Consider the following 24,084-nt stretch of genomic DNA (forward strand, 5'->3'; position numbering starts at 1 on the left):
AGAAGTCTGTTTAATACAAACAGTTGTTGTTGAGGAAAACAAGAAAAGGGATGTCAAATGAGATGTTTTCACAACAGACACTTTGACTTACAGGACGGAACCACCATCCCTGTCATTAGTATAGGACCTCTCCTGCCTCTCGAGTCACAACCGCTCTCCATTGTTGTTGTGATTTGTAACATTGGTACACGTGCTATAAATGATGCATTCACATCATATCAAGTTAGTTGCGCCAGTTAATTTTCAATATTTAATAAAATAAAATTCACAAAGACATGCAAAAAGTTTATATCAAACAAAGTTTTAAAGAGAAATGTATTTCCTTGTATTTTGACCGAATGGGTCACTCATTTACATAAATTTGCATTTATTAATTTATTTATTCATTTATGTATTTGTCTTTTTTACCTTTAGGAAAATACATTAAAAAATGACATTATTTCATCACAACTTAAGTGATTTTGTGACTTTACTCTTTTGATTCAAAATTCCACTTAAAGTAAAATAGCTTAATATTAACGTCTTCTTATTGGCTGATGGAGAATTTCATGAAAGGCAACTTTTTATTACTTCTCTTTCTGTGCCACTTTGTGCTTTTCAGAGAAATATTCCAACAGTACTAGTATACTGTCACAGTATTTTATCACTGCTCACTGTGGATGCTAGTACATGTACCGTTTTCTCATCAAGTATTTCAATAACTGTGTTTTCTGACTGACATAGATTTGACTTGCTTGTCTGTGGAATGTTCCTCTGATCATGACTTGAGATATCTGATGATGAGTGAATCAAACAATTCTTTCAAATGAGTGAAAGGCAGGGAACACATGCCGGAGCAAATACTTAGACCACAAGGTTAATTCTGAGACCAGATCACAGCCACAAGTAAAGACTTTTTGATGGGGTATTTCACCCGGCTTTTTTTTTGTTGTTGTCTGCCTTCATTTTGAATTCAGGCTTCTCTCACAGACTGGTTGTGCCTGTAAATCCTCTGTGACTGAAACCTGTGCACACTGAAAGCTGTTTGGCTTCTCTTCATTGTCCTGAATTATTAACACAGTCTGGAAAGGGGGATTACATAAGGCCTTAGGTTTACAACCAAAACATTCAATTTTCATTTTAAGTTCAGAGAAAGAGAATACACTGACTTATCGTACCTGACATGTTTGGTTCAAGCATAAGAAAATGACTATAAATAAAAAGAAATAAACAGAAGTAAATCAATGACTCCCAAATTAATATACAAATACACACATCTATGGGTGGATTTAAGAAGACTAAATCTGGGCTCTAATTTGTGTCTCTCAATAAAAATAAAACATGTTTAAATATACATATAAATATACATATGAATAAAACAAAATTTGGATAAATAAAAATAGGTTTTCCTATCTGCTCCTGTAATGTCTCATCTATAAACTGATGCTAAACATCCAAACATGCTTTGTAAATATAAAAGTCTGCAGTCAAGTTTCATCACAGAGAAGACTTGCATAAATCTTCCTTTTCACCACAACCTTCTCACCAGTCAAGGACCAGAACATGTAATTAGGTGTGATTGTATGAGTCAATAGGAGAAAGGATGCATTGTAGAACTACAGACAGTACCCTGTAATTGAGCCTTAAAGCTGGGTTGTTTTGTTTTTAAAGGTTATTAGTTGTTATAAAGCCATTATCTCAACCGGAGACAAGAGCAACAGATGGCTTATTTAATAGAAAATAACAAAAGAAAAAAACAAAAAACTGTTGGCCAGCAAATGTTGCCAACAAAGCTCATGGATGTGTACTTATTTGTAGGGAAATTGACGCAAACACCTAATAAACAAACTCGATCCTGCAACTGAAGCAACAATTACAAAACAGAACTCGTGTGTGGAAAAAGAAAGTTTCTCCTTTTTTTAATGCTCATATTCTTCTGTCAGTGGTGACACTGTTGAACTGATATCATAAGACACTTCTTCCATCTGGCCACTTTGAAATGCCTCCGCTGTGGTCATAACTGCAACTTGTGAAAAATCATAACTATGTCAGGAATGGTCATCTGACATCAGGGTTGAAGCGGTTAGTCTTCCTTGTAGTCACTGCTCTTCAGAACACTTGGTACAAACAACAGCTGCAGCTTGCTCACACTTTGCCAAAAGCTGACACCCCGTGGCAGGGACTCTGCATCAACTCGACACCACACCCAAACCTAAAACTAATCCAGTACTGCCAGTACTCCGAGGTGGTCTTTATGCTTTCCATCAATGTCCAATCAAATTATTTAGAAAGTTTCATATTTTCATCTCAAATTGTTTTTCTCCACGGACGTCATCCTGATTTGGATGAGCGTGCTGCTTTCTACTAGAAATAACGTACGGAGGGCAACATGCTGAGAGAAAAGGAAAGAGTTAAACTCCACCTGCCTCCACTACTCACACAGCACATTACAGCCATGACAGCCAGTCCGGTCATTGTGTACCGAGGACTTAGCGGGATGACATGGCCTGAATACCTAAAGGGTTATGCTGGTCTAGGCATCTTACCGACCCTCTCCAGCCTTATAAGGGCTGCCAGGGTAGTGGGAGGGGGGACAGATGCACCTGTCAATGGAAGGAAGGAAACAGGACGAGGGAGAACTATAAAGATGTGACCAGTTTTATGGGGGGGGGCTGTGTTTATTTACCTGTCAGTGGGGAAGCTATTGACCTACTCAGTACAGAGACATGACTGACTGTTCGCTTGCGATTAAGCCATTTCCCATGTCTGAAAAAATTTATTTTAAAAGAATATCATAAATTTCCCCTGCTGAGAGGACAGCTGTCAGGCCAATGTATTATCAGTCAGCAATAGTGGCAACGGTCTTGAAGCAATCACAAATAGATACGCAAGTATCCAGCTCGTGCACTAAGCAGGAGGTCTATTGGGCAGAGCTACACACAACTAATGAATCTCTCCGGGAAGACTTACCCGCTGGGCTGGGGCCCGCACCACTTGGCACTGAAAGGTCTGTGGTATCCAGCATGCCACCTAATGAGATGCACAGAGTGATATGATTAACCATCTGCATCCTTCTGCAAGCTAGCAGAGTGTGATGGGCATGCCAGACCAGACATGAAAATGTCAAGCAGATCTGTCTTCATAGCACACGAAAGGGTGGCGTGTGCGCCAACGGTGTCCTCATGGTGAGAAAACTTTTAAATATGGGATTAAAGAAAGCAGTGTCAGCATGTTGGGCCTGTTCAGGGTACTTTAGCTGGTGAGCGCAGCTCTCCTCTATGAGGATGCACCTTCAGTAAGCAGTTATTCGTGTACCGGGAACGCTGGCATTCATCTGAGCCCCTGAACATTTTACTGTTCGATGAAACGCACATAAATAATCACTCCACCGGAATATGTTTTAAGTTTTTAGAATATATTAAGGTGAGATGAAAAGAGAAACAAAGAAAAACAATAGAAGTTCTTTGCGCACACACACACACACACTCCACCTCTGTGAATGGGTAAGTGCCAGGCAGTTTTGATATGCGGTTAAAATGAATGAGGCATTTTGCACCTTGCGGCATGTATTTCCATTGTATGCTGTGTGTATGCTGTTGACAAAGCCATCTGGACTGACTGAGTCAGATCAGTCATACAAGCACTCATGTATCTGACATCATTTCTCCACAACGCTGATACAGTAAAAGGTGTGATGATGAGCATTTTAGAGGGTGTGAAGAAATTTATCACACAAACACCATTTAAAGGGTGTTGGTGTGACATGACTTGATATCAGTTCCCTTACATCCAGGCCATTTTGGACCAAGACTGAAAGCACTTTTTTGCAACAGAGACAACACCATAGTTTCTTGCACAGTGGAAACTGAGACCAAACCCATATCCATGTGTATGAGGTTGATTGTGAAATATGAGGATTTGAGCAAAGAGCTAGCCTGTGTGGCTAGGCATAAATCTGTCGAACCACACCTCACTAATTAACACAGCATATCTCATTTATGACACAAAATGAAGAGTGTTAGACGGCTTTTATTTTAGATCCATGTTGGCTCTTTTTGCCTGATTCCCAATGTTTATGCTGAACTCCATCTTTAACACAGACATGAGAGCTGCATCAATCTGCTGAATCTGCTGAATAACAACTTTCTGACCATGTAACAACCAGCAACAGCATTGAGAGAGAAAAAACAACATTTGCAGCTGTAATCAGCACTCCATCCACAACTTCGACAAATTGTCTGAGGTTGTTGTCCACTAACCTGCACTGCCTGCGCTGGTGGGCCTCTGAGAGCCTCCACTGGAGCCAACATTCCTGTGCAGAGAGGCCTGCGGAAGGGACAGCATCCCACTCTCACTCAGAGAGGCTGTGGCTGCTGCCAAGGCCTGGCTGCCCAGATTCCCTCCTGCTTGGTACATGGCATTAGGATTGGACACAGGCACTGCCACATGCATGGAGAAGTTCTGGTGGGGCAATCCTGTAGGCTAGAAGAGGAAGACAAACACATAAATATTTAATCACAATGCACTCAGAATCCAAGCTCTGATGAATCTGTTGGTTATCATTGCATCATTCACAACGAGTATCCAATCACAGTTAGTTTTAACAATGTCATAAATTTACACAATTTTCGAAAACAAAGCACATTAAAGAACTTAAAAGAAACAGTTTTAATCATGACAGATTATTTACACAAAGCCTTATATAATGATAAAATGTGGGAATACTGGATATCATGTAGTCAAATTATATACAATATATAATTTGATGATATAATATCCAGTATCCGTCGAAAAACTACATAAAAATCAGTCATTACAGAGTATTTATGCATCTTTAGTAATACACAGCATACAATAAACACAAAGAAAATAAGAAAAACCAAAACATGCATTCAGGTGATCACTGGCATTGCTGCAGTCAGCACTGCGGATGTATTTCTGCCCTTTAAAAAACACCATACTGCTATGTATTTCTCAGCACAACAGAAGCCAGTGTTGTTACAGAGCTACAACTATGCGAATCATATCTTATTTACACCTGCCTCCAAAGTGCTGACTGCACAAAGCATTAAGTGAGAACAACAGGTAGCAGTGAGAGCGTTTCATCATGGCATCATCCAGTAGGCCAGTCGGGCATTGTCATTAGTTGGTTAATGGCAAAGTGATGTTTCTTCATGTCAGGGCAACAGACAAAACATCTGCTTAGTAAGCATAGGTTCTTGCACAATTCATATACAGTCACACATGATAAGATCACAAAAGGTCTGTAACATTTTTTTGAAGGGTAGCCAGTGTGATAAAGGAGAAGGAAGATGTGAAATAAGAACGCAGTTGCTCTAAAAAGCTGTCATTTGAATGTTTGTTTGTTTTTTTTAAATACAGTTTTAAAGAAAATGTTACATTAACAAGGAATTAAAAGAAAAAAAACACATTATGTTTGCAGTAGAGAAAAGCAAACCTACACAAAAGAATCTGTGATTATTACTCAAAGTACATTCTGTGTGTTATATGTTAAAAGAGTGTCTGCACTTTAATTTATGACAAACATCACAGCGATAATAGGGTGTAATCTTTCTAACAGAAGCATGCAACATTTAACCTGTTAATGAAATGTGATCTTTTCAGGGTGTGTCAAAGTATCAGCTGCAAAACAAATCAACAAAAGAAACCAATGCACACCCAGTAAAAGGGGGGCATTCAGGGAGTGCAGCTCTGAAAAAAAAAGTTAACAAAGATTCTGGAGGAGTAACGTAAAGAGGAAAAAAGTTAAATGAAATGATGAAAAAAATAAATAAAAGCTAAAAACCCTTTGTGCCACAAAGCCAAGCAAGAACATTGCATTTACAGTACTTACGATTTTATGATTTCTCATCATATTATCAAACTCCTCATTAATTTTTTTATACTTTTCTTCTGTGTGAGGAGTGAGGACATATGAGGCATCGGGGTCCGGGCTATCACAACCTCTGTGTTCTTTCTTGTTAAGCGCCTGTAGTGAACATCAACATAAAGACAGGAATCAACACAAAATAGCAGGGGACAAAGGAAGTACTTACACCACAGCGCTTGTACATTAAATCACTGTCTTCGCTTAGTTTGCTGAAATGGTCGTCCATGAGGGGGCTGTGCCCAAAACAGTCATCAGGATCAGGACTAGCACAGTCATTATGGCCTTTGTTTCTCAATTTCTGAAATGAAATTGCACATTTGAAAAGACACAGAATACAGGATATGGAGCTGTGTTTTTGCTGTTTGTCAATAACAGTACTGCAAAGGTTTTCAGCTCTTTGGATGCAGCTTTATCCAATTTTTTCTGCAGAGCTAAAGCCATACCGTAGATGGTTTGACCACCCTCAACAGAGGCCTGATATTTTTACATGCGCAGGTTTTGGACTTCATATAGGTAGTTTGAAGACTAGGGGTGGGAAAATTGAATAGAAAAATTGAATATCAAGAGTTTTTGCTTGACAATTTTAAAAAAAAGTTTTTTTTGTTAAAAAAAAATCTATTTTTTTCACATAAATAAAAACAGTCCATTATAAAAATGTTGTAATTTTTATAGTTTCATTGATCTTTTTACTTGTCTTATTGGGCATTATAGCAGCAGAATGATGGTTTGACTACTGTGTTGTTTTTTCCTAATTGAAATCATGAAAAATGACAAGCAAAAAAATTTTGCACATTTTTTTTTGTTTTTAATCTACAAAAATCAGTGATATGGAGGAATTGTGAGAATCGCAATTTAAATCAAATCGACACCCAAAAAATACGGAATCAAATCGAATTGGGACAAAAGCATATTGTCAGAGCCCTATTGAGGACTTATTCTGAGTTTCCTGAATAACTTCGGCATGCTATCCACTTTGCTGTTGATTTTACTGCACTTTTGTTTGAAGCCACTCATCCTCATTTGTGAAAAAAAAATTCACCTGAAACATCTGTGCATCACTTTGCTTTAACTAAAGTCCCTTTTTTTTTATAATAACTTTAACAGCAACGTAGGGCAAAACTTCAGCGTAAGGCTCAAAAACATTCTTCACAAATGTCCAGAAAAGTTAAATATTGTCTCCTTCCTTTTGCTCTTCCTGCCTTTGTGATCCCCGACTTGCCTCCATCTCTTACTGTTCTTCCCTTTGTGTGTGTGTTTGCATTTTTCATTATGTCAGTTTTCATAAGCCATCCATCTGGAGGTTGGCACATCCGGTGCGTAATTCAGTATAGTTGTCACTCGTGGGATCTTATCAAAGTTAATGCATGAATAAAATAGATTATCAAATGTGGTTAAATTTGCTTATTTGAGCATGAAATTGGACAATTATCATAAAAGGAAAGCGCTCATAAGTACATAGGTTTGTGTGTTGTGACATTATAAAGAGACTATTCTAACTTCATGGGGGGAAAAAAAACATGTTGTTCAACTAAACAAATAAACACAAGACTGTGCTCAATTGCTCACTTTCTTACAGGCTGTTCTCTGCTCCTCATTACAGCTCTGAATAGCTGTGTTAACAAGACTTGCTGACAGCATATGACAGCTTGTGATATCAAAGAAGTGTACATCAAAACATGATTTATGTGTGGCTCTCAAGGTTCCTCTATCGTGCTGCTGCAGGTCCACGGCAGTCTCCCTGCCCTGTCTGTGGGTTGCCTCAGAGGCCTCGTCTCTACAGGAAGGTCACTGACTCCTGTGGATGTGGGGGTCAGAGTGTGAGCCAAAGAAGAGGAACCTACACACACTAATGAGACCCTACTCTCTGTTTCTGGTCGTCATCAGCCAGCAAAGAAGAAAATGTGTCTGTGTGTGTGTGTGAGTGTGTGAATGACAGAGAAACAGAAACTATACAAGTGGGTATGTGTGGTGTATATGTGCAATGTCTGACTGTTGTGTGTGTGTGTGTGTGTGTGTGTGTGTGTGTGTGTGTGTGTGTGTGTGTGTGTGTGTGTGTGTGTGTGTGTGTGTGTGTGTGTGTGTGTTGGGGGGGGTCTACAGCTGCTGCATCCTCAGAGAGCAACGTGATAGTACGTCTAGGTTTGTGCACACAGTGTGGCTAACCAAGAGCTGATCACCACAAACTCAGTAAAAGTTGCATGTCCTTAAAACTGGGCCATGCTTATATGATACTTCACCAGAATTCCTTTGCTAAATCCCTAACTGTTAACTCCATCTTGCTGTATTTACAAGCGTACATGTTTTTCAGGGATGTGTATTTTAAGTCACAAAAACAATGTTAATCTGCATAGTGCAGACAGAAATGTGCCGCTGTTGTCAGCTGTGACAGAAATAAGGAAGTTCAGAAAAACACCCACATCTCTTCAAACATAAGTGTCCACAATGCCCAGAGGAGACCAAGAGAAAGAAGTCCTCTGGATAATGAATGACCATTGCTGTACCACAGACGCATTACTGTTTGGTGTGGTACAGAGCAGAGGCATTCTTCTCATTCTAAGAAAACGCCTTGCTGGTTCATTTCCTGTTTACTGAAAGAATCCTCTTTAGTTAGGGTCCTGAAAGGCCTGTGTTTACTGGGGTTAAACTCTACACTTTCTCCAACAGTGAGCCAAAGATCTGATCTCAACCTGCAAATTTAAGCTCCAACCTGCTCATTATGGGACTCTTATGGGAATTTTGGTTGGACTGGTCGGGCACGGGTGTACTAGACGGGTAGGGCTGTTCCACTTTCACAACAACCCTGGCCAGTCTTCAGCACACCGCACCCATTGGCCCAAGCCATTTAGGGAGGGGTTGTAGCAGCACTGTTGGTGAGCAGGAACTAAAACGCAACACTCAAGGGCAGGCTTATGTATTATATTTTCTCTCCACAGATGTATACTTGTGTGTGTGCACATGTACAGTGCAAGAGTTAATAATTTCTGTCTTAAAGTGTGTCTAATATCCATGACCTGTAAAAGCATGGAAGTAATACTTTATTTAAATAACTTGGCATCTTTTGGGTGCCCAACAGACGCTTCCCACAGCTTCCAGTAAACGCATCACTAAAAAAGCACATGGCCAAACAGGTGCACCTCTTCCAAACACCTGTCAAGACCTGGTTCCCCATCCTGGCCAATCAGACACCATCCTGCATAGACATAACCATAGCGGGAGGCAGCCCCGAAGCCCACCTAATACCAGATTGACTTAATTCTTATATGTCAATGCCATTCTGCTCCAAACATCCATGCTATCCAATGGTAATTGGAAAAGTTTTCTATTTCTCACATAATAAAAGTGGCTTGAAGATGGCTTTCCAGCATTGAATCACACTGTGGGGTTTGGAAAGTATAGCTGGACCTAAGTGAATACTGCTGGTTTTGAGAGGCATGTCTGTGAAAGATATGGGCTGTTGGTAACAGGAAATGGACACAAAGGGTATAGACAAGAAACCTTGTGTAATCTCTTGAAAGGGCCTTGAGAGACTCACAAAGATGAGTGGGAACAAGGCCAGCTGCTATTTTCTCAGTACAGTCCAAACCTGGATTGATAGAAATTTGGCTCTTCAAATAAAAATGAAGCTCTTAGCGGCTGACGACAAAACCTACTGGGCACTTTTGTCTTTGAGAGCCCCGATGCATTTCCACCAGTTTGCTTATGTGATAATTCAACTTCACATTAAAAAAGAAATCAAGAAAAAAAATGTCCACTGCAGGAGGCCTTGAAGCTTTCTTGTCCAGAAGAAAACGTCTCTCTCATCTCAATCTGAGCCTTGGTTATTAACCTCGCTGTTACCATGGGAAACATCCAGCACATTAATTGCCTCCTCAGGTTAGCAGTGAGCTCAGAATGGAAGGCTACAGCACAGCAAAAAGTAGCGCCACTTCACACGTTTGCATTCCTATTAAGATAAACGATTGCGTCAATGCAATGGCCAGTGAGTTTGGATGGATCATGTGTGTCAACTGCTGCTCCAAAACATCATATCACGTTTTCACATTCAATTCTGAACCATAGATTTTCTTTAAAGCACGGTTTAAAAATAAAACTTCAACTGTTGCATAAACCACCTACATCACCTGTTTCTTGAGAGGTACTTTCAGTGAAATGGTCCTGAGCATTTTCCTTTGCCACTGTAAGTCTTGAAAAACCATTTCATATTGATGTTCCCCCCTCTCTTGTGCCAAGAGAGCTTTCTGTGTTTAACTTATTCATGTACTGTACAGTACTGTACTTGAATAGAAGGCAGGGCAAAAGGATAGTGCTTTGGTATATAAGTTGAGCTTGAATTTTGTAGATGAGAAAGGAGGACATGAGGAGGCACTTTCTATAGTCTCTCTCACTATGTCTGAATAATACCAAAAAGCTACACTTTAAGTCGTTTTCACTACTGGTGGAGCATCACCTCATCTGTGACTGGTGCACCAAGCCTCATACAGGTTCATCCATGGCAAAACAGCTTTTAGTGTAATAAAATGGAGTACATCATGAATGTTTAATCCATGTAGTGTTTTTTCCAGGCTTTCCTTAAGTACATAGAAGGTACATTTTACCAGGCAGTTGTGCAGCAGCCACCCCTCACCTCATTTCAGCCAGGTCCCATGCTCTTCTCACTCTGCAGTGCTGTGAATTAGCCGTTGTGCCTGCCACTACACCAAGCTAGGTAGCGTGCTAATCCTCATGACATCACTATTGTCCAGGCTGTTCTGTTTAACGTGCTTATCAAAGGGCTTCTTTGAGTGTGAACGCACTAGGAAATCGGCATGAGGAGCTGGCATATAGGAAAGCTTTCATCTGCTAAGGAATATTTCTGCTCTTACATAACATCTTAAAAGAGACTTTCACAACCAACATGTTCTCTTTCCCCTGTGGTGCTGTAGTCTTCATTTAAAGGGAATAAAAGCCCTCTTAGTTTTGTTTCCATGCTCCATATGCCATGGTCCACCACTAGGTTACTGTAATGCAGGAACGTTCGTTTCACACCACATACTGTGAGATGGGAGCAAGGGACTATTAGATAAGAAAGCTGCTGTAATTCCCAGACATATCTTGTTTAATCTCATGATCATTACACATTACAGAGTGGACTGATATCAGGATATGAGACTGCATTCACGTCCTTCCTTTTGTTAACTCCATTGTCTAGATACTCAGTGGACAGGAAAACCAGCAGGAGGAGGCAAGCTTTCAATTTGACTGTCTACAATTTATTTCCTTGTTGTTCTTTTGCAGCTGGCAGAAGAACAATATGCAGGAGATTGCTAAAGTTTGGTTGAAATTTCTGTGAGTAGTTAAGTGAAATAAAGGAAGTGTAATTCCCCTAAGTCAAGAAGTTAAAGATGAGGCATTTAAGCTCCAATGACAAAAGATGGTACACATTGCATCTTTCGTACTTGGTAAAATTATTGGGCAAGAATCAAACCATGTAAAAACTTTTTGAAGTTAAGTGTCTTTTAGAATCTTACTTTATATTTTTATCTTCTTTAAAACATTCATCTTGTGTCTTGTGAAATAGTCCATTGTGGATTTTGTGGTGTGCTTAATTCTTATTAGAGATGTTGTGGGATTCCAGTATCTATTTGGTGTTAAAGTGAATCCATTCTTCTACCATTGAAATGTTTATTTTACTAGTGGCAGCAACCCAGCCTGAGCATGTCTGATCCACCATGTTTTAACCTGTTGAAGGGGTTTTCTTTCATCAAACTATCCATCGTTTTTGTTTTTTTGTCAAAGGATGCCTCGCCTCATTACAGTTAAAACAAATGTTACCTTTAATTTTCAACTAGATTTAATTTGAATAAATTAGGTGTCTTTAAATGTTTATTCTTATATTTGTGATGCTGTATTTTGCTCTAAGGATGCAGAATAGGGTTTTCCTCTTATAATTATTCTTTTTCTGCAAGTGCTATGGAGCAGAACAATATTACAATCTTCCTGAAGGTCTTTTGCATCAAATATGACTTTAAAAATGGCTTTTATAGCTCAGTAAGTAAGTGCTTTTTACAGAGCACTTACTTGATAAAGGTTCCTCGGTCTTACCAACTTTTATTAGACCTCCATGTGTACGGCTACCATTTTTATTTACATTCCAAACCACAGAAATTGCTACCTTAAAATAAAAAAGTTTGTAAACTTCTAATTTGTGGGTATTACTTGTTTTGACTTAGCGTTAGCAAAACCCTTTGCTGCTGATGCTGCCATTTCCAGAACTGGTGAGTCAGAGTGCAAAATTTCATTTCTGCTTCCTAATGAAAAGCCTTCATAAACAAGAGCATTGTGTGATTGCTAAAAATTTCATGAGGTTCCCAAACTTTTGAATGTCAGCTCAAGAATTTGAGGTACCAAGTCACTGTAAAATATATGGTGGTATACAGTCCCATTTGACTCTATAGCAACAAAATACACCCACAACTTATACGGACCTTGAAGTTAGAGGTCTGTACATTCAAAGTGTGTCATACAGTAAATCTAAAATCTAAAATCTTCTTAGACTTATATATACAAAAGACTAACTTGTGATATTTCATATAGTAAACTACAAAAGATTTTGTGCAACTGACTGACAAGATTCTCAATGTAATGCAGTCCATTCATGAGAGGAATAAATGAGAGGAATTGCTGTGCAGTGAGCAGATTCCATAGTTTTCTGCTCTGAGCACGTGGTATGACTGATGTGGCAAAGCTATTAGCTGCGACAGTCAAAGAGAAAAGTCTTTAGATAAGAGAATTCAACTACAATTTACGGATAAAGGTAATTCAATGTTGTACAACAGAATTAAAAGGTAAGAACATGTGCTGTTCCACCAAAACAAAAAGGAGAGGTAACTGAGGCACTGTCTCTCCGTTTCATTCTCTGCTTCTTCATTTTCTTCTCTCTTTGGTCATTGAGTGGATCATTAGTTGTCAGGGCCATTGAAACCATACCCCCAACCCTGAACTCCCATTCCTGCTCATCTCTAAAATATTCATAAGGACAATTAGGAGTTCCGATAAGGCGAGTACGGAGGACTGGGGGGGTGCGCAGCAAAGAGGGCAGGATGTGCCAGCAGGACGTCTGTTCTGCAACACTCTATACCCCAACCACAGGCCTGTCCTCATCAATCTGAGACACAGCAGCCTCCCTCTTTGCCCCCAGTCAGGCCAGGCAGTCAGGAGAAGGTGGCATAGTGCCAACAAAACCCCCAATTCGCTCCCCTATCCCAGCAGGCTTTGCTCTGTCCTCGCCTTTGGGCAGGAGGGGTTGGCCACACAGCTTGAACAGTGGGAGGAGGGTGGCACAAGGGCAAGCTGGTTGTTGAACAATATAACTCACTCAAGTTGTTGTGTACGAAAGGAAGGACTCATTTTAGTCAAACAGGAAGGTCATTATACATAAAGGATGCGTCCAATAATCTTTAGCATTACAGATGTCAAAGTCACTCTGTACCCAGATAAAACAAATTAGGTCAACGTATGACCTATTTTGAATGGTTTACACCACTGGTTGTTCAAGCTGTATAGTTTAAGACAAGTTTGAAAAGTTGCAGATTATTTATTTTTAAATGCTGTGCAACATAATGTTGCAGCAAATTATATTATGGTGAATCTCAGGTAGCAATAAATGAATCTGATGCAAAATAAAGAATATTTGTGTAGAAAGATACATAAATTTGTTCTTAGTGAATCTTCAGCAGAGTAAAATAAAATAGCACTTGATTGTCCTTGTTTGAATTTGATTCTTGAGTTTAATGTGTATCTGTTGGTGAAATACACACTAGTTGTTTTTATTTATGATATTCATTCTCTTTCTGTGTTACTATGATAGTTCAATTAGCCCCAAGGATACAGCATGAAGTTTCACAAAGTATTAAAATATAGAATATTTCTGCTATCTTCTTATATTAATGGTCTGACATATTACTTAAAACACAGTTTTAAACCAGGGGTCCTTGTTATGGTATAATTAAATCTTCAAGTTTACAATAAACATTTTAGCAAGTCTATAACATTCAAATCAAGCCGATCTGCACAAATTTAAGAAGCCACAAACATCTTCATAAAGGCGAGGACCCAATAACGGACAAAAATGTATATACATACACACACACATATACATACATACATATATATATATATACATATATATATATATATATATATATATATATATATATATATATATATATATATATATATACATATATATATATATATACATATATATATATATATATATATATATATATATATATATATATATATATATATATATATATATATATATATATACATATATATATATATACATATATATATATATATATATATATATATATATATATATATATTATATATATAATATATATATATATATATATTATATATAATATATATATATATATATATATATATATATATATATATATATATATATATATATATATATATATATATATATATATATATATATATAGATAGATATATATATAGATATATATATATATATAGATATATATATATATATATATAGATATATATATAGATATATATATATATATATATAGATATATATATATACACACATAAAACTTGGGTAACAAGTGTACACATGCAAAGAGGCAGGCATATAATAAAACGAGATGCAGTGCAGCATATTGTTGACGTAAAGTCATTGAAGTCATTCAACAAACCAGATTATAACTAATATTTAAACTAATCAAATTTCAGCTAAATTTCAAAGGATGCATATTGCAGTTAATTATGTAGAAATAGACCTGATGAACATTATATTCAGAGAACTCCAAAAGAAGAATGGTGGCCTTTTTTTCCCTCTAAAAGCCCAGAGGAAAAGCAGTCCTTGTCCTATAAAAAGGGGCACTTTGAAACCCAGCATGTTGCTTGCAACAGAACCATTAATACTGCTCACTGTGGTGAAGGAAGACTTTTCAGAAAACTCTCACCAAACAGCTTCATGAAGTATATCACTGTTAAGATGTGTGTCTGAAAGCAAGGCAGGAGGAATAACTATTTTAATAAACTGTAGTACTTACACCACCATGTACCACATTCAGTATTTATCAACACTATAACAGATGCCATGTGCTAGTGAAACCATACATTACAATCACAACTAACATAATCAGAGGCATTTCAGTGGTGAAAGAGAACTCCCCTCTCTGTTTTCACCATAACATGTGCAATCTATTTTTATCTTTTCCTTACTGCATGAGTCTAAAATTACATGCTGGTACTGTATGAACATACACTGTGTTTGTTTTGACAAGAACCATAACTTAACTCTGGAGCTTGCCTGTCCTGAAAGATAGGTCCAAAGGTAAACTTTCTCCTCTCAGGTACCAAAAACACTGTGAACACACAGGAAATAGGAAGTGGTTCATTTTCACAACATGACAGCCAAACAAGGAAGCAGTAACAGGATCTCAGGAACATAATCATCTTCCTCTCGAGAAAAAACAGCTTAATAGGCTTTACAGTTATGTGATAATCAGTACCAATGCATAACACCATCCTAGTACAGGATGGTAAAGAAATTAAATTACTATTATGGTCACAAAATTAAGCTTCCCAAAACATATAATATCTTAGAAAACACTGTAAGTGACAAACAAACAGTTCCTAAAACTCCATCACTATTTCCATAACAATTGTGACACTGTGTAAAACATAGGTTAAAGACTAATTCAAGGATTTATTAATGAATCTAAATCAAGCGGCAACCTCCAGCGGTTAAAAGTGATGCCTATGCGGAAGTGCAAAAAACTGCAGTTCCCCCTATATCTGCTAGGGGCTGGCTGCAAAACAGAGCGAATCCCAAAGACTTAAAAAGGCCAACTTCTTGGGGGAAAAAAAAAAAAAAACAAGGCCAGCTTCACAGCAGAAATAAATGTCTGGTTCAAAAATCCATTTTCGGCATAATAGGTCAGGTTTACCTTCATGACAACTGTGGGGGAAGAGAATACTTTTTTTTTAACTCGCCCGTTTAAAAGTAATTTAATCTCGAAATTTGGCATATTTAGGGGTGTGTCCTTTTGATTGACAGGTACCTGATCTCCCACTTCTAGTAAGAAGAACGCAGAACAGCCGTGGTTTTTAGCTGGTTAACAACGTGACTTAGCTTTAGCCCGCTTACCTCCGTTAGCTGGTTATCTCCTGCTATCTCCAGGTGATTTTAAGGTTCTTTTAGTGGTTTATAAATGTCTTAATGGTCTTGGGCCTTCTTATTTATCTGATCTGTTTTTAAGGTATGAACCCTCGCGGACCCTGAGGTCCTCAGGTACCGGCCTTTTAGTGCTTCCTAAAGTTCGTACCAAAACATATGGCGAGGCCACATTTCAGTATTACGGGCCTCGCCTATGGAACAGCCTGCCTGAGGGCCTCAGGGCTGCAGAGACTGTTGATGTTTTTAAAAAAAAGCTCAAGACCTACCTTTTTAGTTTAGCTTATAACTAAGTTTTAACATTCTTATATTAACCCATATTTATCTTTCTTTTTAGTTAATTTTATTTATTTATTTATATATTTTATATATTGATTTACATAGTATAGATTTTATTATTTTATTTTAATGGATTTTATTTTTGTTTAGTTATCACTCCAGCTCTCTCCTCATCGGGGTCCTCTTCGCCGAGGGCTGCCCCTGCTCTGACTGCATGGGTGTTGCTGTGGGGGCTGTCCCTGTCTGGTGGGTCGGGATCCAGCGCTGCAGCTTTACGGTTGTGGCGTGGGTCCTGTCTGCCCGGACCCGGGTGGCCCCCATGGTGATGGCCTGGGTGGTCTTGGTTGGGGGTAGCCCTTTGTGTAGAGGCTCCCTGAGAATACAGTTTCCTTATCTGGTGCACATCTGGTGCAAATGCACCTGGCCATTCATTCATCTTCTTTTAACTGTTACAGGGCAAATAGGGCATGGGTGAGGGTGGTTGTGGGTGGGTGAAAGGGGATGTGTATGTGTGTTAGTGTTTTATCTATTTTGATGTAAATTGTTTTATAATGTAAAGCACTTTGTATTGTTTTTAAGCACAAAAAGTGCTATACAAATAAAGTTTGATTTGATTTGATTTGATTTGATTTAGCTTGGTAAGCTCTTAGCTACAGGCAGCTCGGAGTTTGCTCGATGTCAATCATCCACCATGATGCTCACAGCTCCCCTCTAAGCTCTACCTCTTTGCCCATATTTGCATTTTCTGAAAGACATGACACATATGCCCCTGCCAAGATGGCGATGGTAGGATCCGCCCACCGAGCTTCAATTCAATTTTACATCCTTGCATGATATATTTGTTTCACCTTTTAAAAAGTTTAAAAAGGTTAAACAAACAGATGGTTGGCCACTTTTACCAAACAGCCATGCTTCTGGAATATAACCTGAATGTGGTTCAACATTGTCTTGCTGAAATAAGCAGCATCTTCATTAAAAGAAAATGTCAGACTTAAGGGCATCTGTTGCCCTAAAACCTGACATGCCAATCAGCTTCATTGGTGCAAGTTGCCCATGCTGTGTGCCCTAATACACCTTCATGTCATCACGGATGCTGGTTTATAAACGATGCACTGATAACAAGCCAGCTGATCCCTTTCATCTGTAGCCAGGAGGAGGACATGGTGTCTGGGGTTTCAGAGGAGAATGTCAAATTTTGATTTGTTAGATGACAGAACAGTTGCACGCCTTGTCTCACTCCATCTCAAATGAGCTCAGACCCTGAGAAAGAAGAGGTGTCTATGGATTTTGTTTACATTCCTTATTTGTATATTTCTTGCCATGGCAGAGTTGTTACTTGTATTTGTGGACACAGTGATGATTTTTCTGCATTGACGTTGGTCATCCAATGTTTTCATGAGCATGTGGGATGATTTTCTCTCCAGGCTCATATCTGTTCTGAATAGAGAGCCACCTGAAAGACATTTGCTGATTTTTAAGTGTACACATTTAATTTAGAATCTGTATTTTTTCATACATAGTCATGTCTGTGGTCAATTAACATGATTAGCAATATATTAATACATGTCGTTCTCTAATCAATAAAGAATTAATTTAAAAGTTATTATCTTATGTGTTGATTTAGTTGTTTTGCTACTACCCCAACATTTAAAAAAGAAAACATGCTGATTATATTTAATTCACAATAAATAAACATAACAAAGCGTCATTTGAAACATGACATGTTTCCCCTTTTTCAATTAAAAACACCTCATACATTAATGTCTTTATTTAATGAATACATACTAATAAATATTCCATAAACCGAATTGCAATATCACTTTATTGACATTTTAGACAACATCCAAACTTTTGAAGAAATGGGATTGTATGAAAAATAATTTTAATATCACTCCAGTAAATCATAGATGCCCAAAAGTTGTTTGTTTGTTTTTCTTTAATATTAAAAATGGGCAAGCGGAAATTTTCATATATATTGAAAAGCCCTGGAAAATCAACATCAACCCAATAAATCTATGTCAACAGCAATGACATTTGATTTAGCTTAAAGGGGATATCTCATCATTGCTGCTGTGAGCGCTCAGCTGAAACAGTCGAGGAGACAGAGCAAAGTAGGAAGACGTGGGTGAAGAGCTGGGGGCAGGTATTAAGCTTATGGAAACCTGATATTTAAATCATTTAACCTATCGCTCTAATGGACCTTTCTGAATACCATCCACAAGGAAGAACACACAAATGGATAAACTTTCAATGTAATCAATGTAAACCTTTCAGTCTGTCATTGTGAACATGTGAACTTACATTTCAACATTTTGTTGCTTGCATTGTTGCTGATTTTGGACAGTTATTTTTCTATTTTGAGTCGTTGTAAACAAATCCGAAAATTATGGATAATGACAGAAATTACAAACAACAAATAGGTGACTCAGCCAGACATTATGAAAGCATGGTCTAAGCTACCTTGGATACACAATGTTTAATTAACTCCTTTCTGTATTTCTAAAAGTGGCAGCTTTAAAAGAACATGAAGGGTTTCCCTGGCAACCTGAACTTCACAACTAACAATAAATGGATTTGGAGTAAAAAGGAAGAAAAAACTGGATAAATATTATCAATATGGTTTTATAATAAATGACTTACTTGACATTCTATGAATGTGCAAATGCTTATTTTATTAAACCTTAAAGAATTCAACCATGAGCTGAAGCCAACAGTGAAAACCTGAGCAGTATAGCTGATTTTGTCCCAAAAGTCAAATGTCAAAGGGAAAAAAAAAAGAGAGACAACCCTAAGCTCTGATTACAAGCTTTCTGAAGATGTTATGCAGTTATTCTCCCACAAGTGGGTAAAGAGTCTTTCCGGAGAAAAAAAGCACTCTGTTTAAAAGGAAGTGATGTCAGTTCATTTTGTGGCAACAGCAGTGTCTGGTGTTTGGCATTTGATACATATAACAACTGCAAGAAACAAAGTATAGCTCTTTCTTCATTGATGGAACTGAGACAACAAAAAAAAAAAACGTTGTATAAGAGACTTTTACCTTGTCTAACATAACAGTAACTATCCACACTAAAGCTTAAACTGAGCCACTACAGCATAAAGCAAGAGAATTTCTGTATTTTTACAAACAATATTTATAACAGAGACAACTCCTTCAACAAATGTTACCTGTTATTTAGAATCATAGGAAATTTTACTGCACCTTTACTCTGTTCCTTTGTTGAGAAAACATTGACATTTACTAAACTGATGTCAGGTTTAGGTACTAGAAATTCAAGCACCAATATTAGAAAAATGAAACTTCATACAAATGTACAGGATGCCACACAGTTTATAAGTGAGCATTGTGAAATCCACTTTGTCATGTTATGTCCGACTGTAATCAGAAATTCAGCTGTTTAATAAAATGATATCTATATTGTAGGTTTGTGTATTTCCTAAAATTCAGTTATACACTTAATGGATACAAAAATAGTGCTAATAGTGGGTAAATACAATTGTTTAATACGTTAAGGGGAAAATTGGGGGTTTTGAATGGAAATGTTGCAAAAATAGGATCCAAGACTCATTTTTCTTCCAATTATTTAATCAAAAATGCTGCTGATAAAGGGGTAAAATAAATTAAAAAGCAAATCTTGTTTTTGTACTCAGATGACATGACAGAATGCAAAACAAATGAAGTAAGATCACAACTGCTCCGTTGCAATCTGAACACTTATCTCTGATCGGGGCATTCGGACATCCCGAGGACGCTTTATTTTTGTCAATTAAGTAAAAAGGCACTTTAACTCCAGTTAAAACTCTGTTATTAAGAATCCAATTCCCCTGATCTAATCAAATAAAAGAAAATTAAAAAAAACAAAAGCTTTGATTCAGTGAATGCAGGTTTTGGACAAATTTCTTTTCTTTTTTTCTTTCATCTCTCTTACCAACCCCCTCCCGGCTTGTTCCCCAGTTTCCATTTCCAGTGAGCCACCGGCATGAGGATAATTGATCAATCATGCTAATTGAAGAGTCTGGACAGCTAGACCACCATAGCAGATGTGCCAATTTGCATTCATTAAGATCGAAATGAGCCTTAATCACTGCTCAGCCTTTGATTGACGAACATAAATATCTCCTGTCTGAAACTCATGGTGCCCATTCAGCCCCAAGCTTTTTCACAGATTCATTCCATAACTGATGATAACATTTATTTGTCTTTCAGTTTCATGTCACTGGAAAAGCACCTCTGAAACACAGTCTCATTTATTGCATTGACTGACTCCCGTCCTTTAAAAGATATGATATAAACATGTGAAGTCTTGATTTAGATGACAACCAAAGAGCTGACATTCAATAATGGTCAACATTTACATATCTTATTAACACAGCTCCCTTTCGAACAAAAGTTGAGAGTGACCATAAAATGAAACCTGATGGAAATTACCTGATAATTTCATGCTCATTTCCTCACACAGTGGTGGTCTTGTGAGACATGGAGCAATCCTTCATAAAAGGAAAAGCAATCGTCTGTTTCTGCCCAGAGTCACAACAACAATGGCCAACCCGTCTTTATTATGAGAAGGAAAATCAGAATTTCCCTATGAATGATCTCCAGTTGCTTATTCTCACAAATCATCAGGGTAAAGGCACAAAGAAGATCAGCAAAATGTCAGCTCTTTGCATATAGCACAGACCAGCTACTTGCAAGTCAGTGGTATTTTACAAATATTGTATTCTCAAATTAGGTTACAGCCCATTCACAACCTTGATTTTATAAGATTACTGTTAAGTGTTGCCTTAATGTTTATTCCATGTGCTTGCAAACCTGATTAATCCTAACCCATACGAGGCACCTTAATTGTGCTAAATTGCTCAAAGAGTGGACAGATAGATGCCAAATGCTGCTTCTGAAGTTACTATCTCATTTAAACGTCTTTCCTGGATAAACAGGCATTTTTCTGTGTGCAGGAGAACAGTGTAAGGTTATAGTGGAGCATGGGTAAAATTTCATTAGCTCCAAGAAAAGAGGGGAGTAAGACTAAATTTTATTAGATTAATGTAATGACTAACAGCAGCATTTTCATTTGTGGCATAAACTGAATTTCAGTAAGTAATACAATAGAAACAAACTCATAAAACCTTCCCTCATGAACAGCTCAGCTCACGACGACAACAAACAGCGCATTTGCTTCCAAAGACAAAATACTATAAATGGACAGCTGCTTGAAAATATTTTGCCTTTAAAAACAGTAAAAAAAAAAAAAAGAATTAACAAAGGTTTGTTCAACACACCATAGCTCATCTGTCGCCTGCGGCGTTGGTAAGGTTAACACATGCAGACATGTACAAACGCACACACCAACACAAACACACACACACACACACTCGCAGGAGAAAAATCCGAGCCTACTGCTCTGCTTTGGACTGCGAGCCAAGTTTGAGACAAAGTCCACAGCCCTCTACTGGGTTATCAAACTGTGGCCAAGGCATGCATCCATCTGTGGAAAACATGGAGACTGTTCTCCCACACTGCACAGCTCAGCCTTTATCTACAGATGGTACTACTGAGCAGGAATGTGACCTTTGATTCAGTTTCTCGCATGGAAAGAGCTTACCAGTGAAAAGCGGGAGAGGATTTTTCTTGCCTCCTAAACTGGACAAATGAGCACATGGTTGTTTGCATGGATCAGATTGGTTTAACGCAATTTAAAAATTTAGATAAGTGTCCAGTGTAAGTGTCCTCATGTGAGGCCCATTTCACTTGATAAATGAGGGAGGGGTGGATGCTACACAGCCTTTCAAATGGATCAGCTCCTCAGTGAATTGGATAAGAATTGGAAGAAGACAAAGATTGGAAAAGTGCCCAGCAAAACACACAGCGAAGATTAGAATTTCTCTTAAAAGATTATTAGATTATAGCTCCCACGGATAATTACACGGATTGTGTAGTGCTGCTGTTAAGTGCACTGAGTTGGCTTCTTCAGCTCGGCTTCATTTCTGAACCTTGACTACATAATTCACAGGCAGAGGGGAGATGTGCACGTTTGTAATGATGCTAGCTGACTGAGCTCAGACAACTGTGGCTTGTTACCGCCGTTTGGACCGAAGGGCAGCTTGATTGAGAGCAGCCAGCAGGACTGAACGGGAAATCAGTTCAACCACTGGTGCAACAATATGCATGATGTACATTCCAGCGGGGGCCATGTGGTTTAAATGGTCGCACAGCAGCTGGCCACGTACAAAAAACACTGGTGACTTGCTAAGCAAGTGAAAGATGACCAGATTTTCAAAAAGGCTCTTTAAAAAAATTTTTAAAAAAGATTCAATATTCTAAGCAAGGCTACATTTTGATTTCCTTGTTTTACATTTTTAAAAAATTACAAAATTTAAAAGGGCTCAAACAAAAGTTTGGGAACCTGGAATTGTCAGTGTCTGCTGCAAACTTGCATTATCTTTTGCATCACAGCTTTCAAGCACATTTTGTGCACAACTACAAGTCTTTAACTTCTTGCTTTTTTTTCAACTCACTCATCTTGACAACACCTTTTAATTAGACACTTTGGTTATCTTGCTGTTTTATTTTAGAGATTGATGATTTTTAAGAAACTAAAGGACAGTAAATCCTGTAATTTATGTTTTTTGAATTGGTCCATTATGGACAATGAGGTGTGTATAGTAGAGGCTCTATAACCCATTCCCTTTTTTAGGTTTAGCATGTTTGAACTTGTTTCAACGCTAAATATAGCTATTTCCAGTCATATGAATTTGGACCGGGGTCGGAAATACTTTTTATAGTTCATATGATATAACAGCTTGAGGAAGGGCCCGACTGTTAGTCGGGGAAGAACTCCATCACTCAAGAGCGTAGGAGTGTAGCAAGTCTTGTTTGAAATAAGACAGCTTCCATAGTCATAGCATAAACAGGTTTGTGGTCACTGTTATGTAATGAATGTATCCATGTATCTTTTATGCAGGTGAGACCCTGCTCTGCTTTGAAGGCCCCTGATGGAGGAGTGACTGCATGAGGATGCCAGAACACTCTTCTGCAGCTCCGCCAAGCAGGTAATTCACAAGCAGAGGCGGCATGAATAAAAGATAATGGGCCACAGCTGACTCCTTTATGCAGCATGCAATTTCACAAATTCTTCCAAGTGAGTCTTTTCAAAGCAAGGATTCTTGATTTTTTTGTCTATCTCGCCAATCTTAAACTCGTTAAGTCTTCTTAATTGTGCAATAGCAATAAAGGTTCTATAAGTGTAGTGGGCAGGTGGCAGTAAAAAATGGGTACAGGGATGCAGCAGTTTGCAAGGTCTTATAAAAAGTTTCTCACCCTATAATCTAATTGGATGTCAAATAATACTAATAGAGATTAATGGATAATTTTATTCTGACTGTCATGACTTAGTCAATAGGCATTAACATACATTGTGTGTGCTTTCATGTCAACATAATGACCGGCCCCTTAAAGCAGATCTTGAATAAGATGAGAAACCAAACACATGCCAGTGCAAGATGTTTGGAAGAGGATGCATCTGTAATCATCCTCATTGACTTGAGCTTTTACACATTCGGCTGGCAATTCTGTGCATGGGCATAACAAGTGGCTTGCTCTTCTGCTAGTCGCTAGGCGTGCAAGAGTTGCCAGGAAATCCAAGTGCTTGATGAGCTTTATAGAGCTGTGTGGAAAGTAACTAAACACGGCATCATCACTGAAAAGTGCTGCTGAAATAGCCAAGCTAGCCGTGTGTACGGAGGA

The 24,084-nt window shown here is 38.1% G+C and overlaps 1 protein-coding gene across 7 annotated transcripts in view; it reads right to left on the bottom strand.

Moving 5' to 3' along the window:
• mef2aa (myocyte enhancer factor 2aa) overlaps positions 1 to 24,084 on the bottom strand; it is a 60,777-nt gene that overhangs the window by 6,576 nt on the left and 30,117 nt on the right. The window contains exons 4-7 of one of the 7 annotated variants that reach the window (XM_079252810.1): positions 21,944 to 21,976; positions 5,834 to 5,968; positions 4,239 to 4,461; positions 2,950 to 3,009 (exon numbers count right to left, since the gene is read on the bottom strand). In XM_079252810.1, coding sequence (XP_079108936.1) covers positions 2,950 to 3,009; positions 4,239 to 4,461; positions 5,834 to 5,968; positions 21,944 to 21,976 — 451 coding nt within the window. Of the gene's footprint in view, positions 1 to 2,949; positions 3,010 to 4,238; positions 4,462 to 5,833; positions 5,969 to 6,035; positions 6,168 to 21,943; positions 21,977 to 24,084 lie in introns of all 7 variants that reach the window. The other 6 variants (XM_079252811.1, XM_079252813.1, XM_079252814.1 and 3 more) reach the window with 6 other exon arrangements.

This window comes from Telmatherina bonti (assembly GCF_933228915.1).
Source record: "Telmatherina bonti genome assembly, chromosome: 2".
NCBI lineage: Eukaryota > Metazoa > Chordata > Actinopteri > Atheriniformes > Telmatherinidae > Telmatherina > Telmatherina bonti.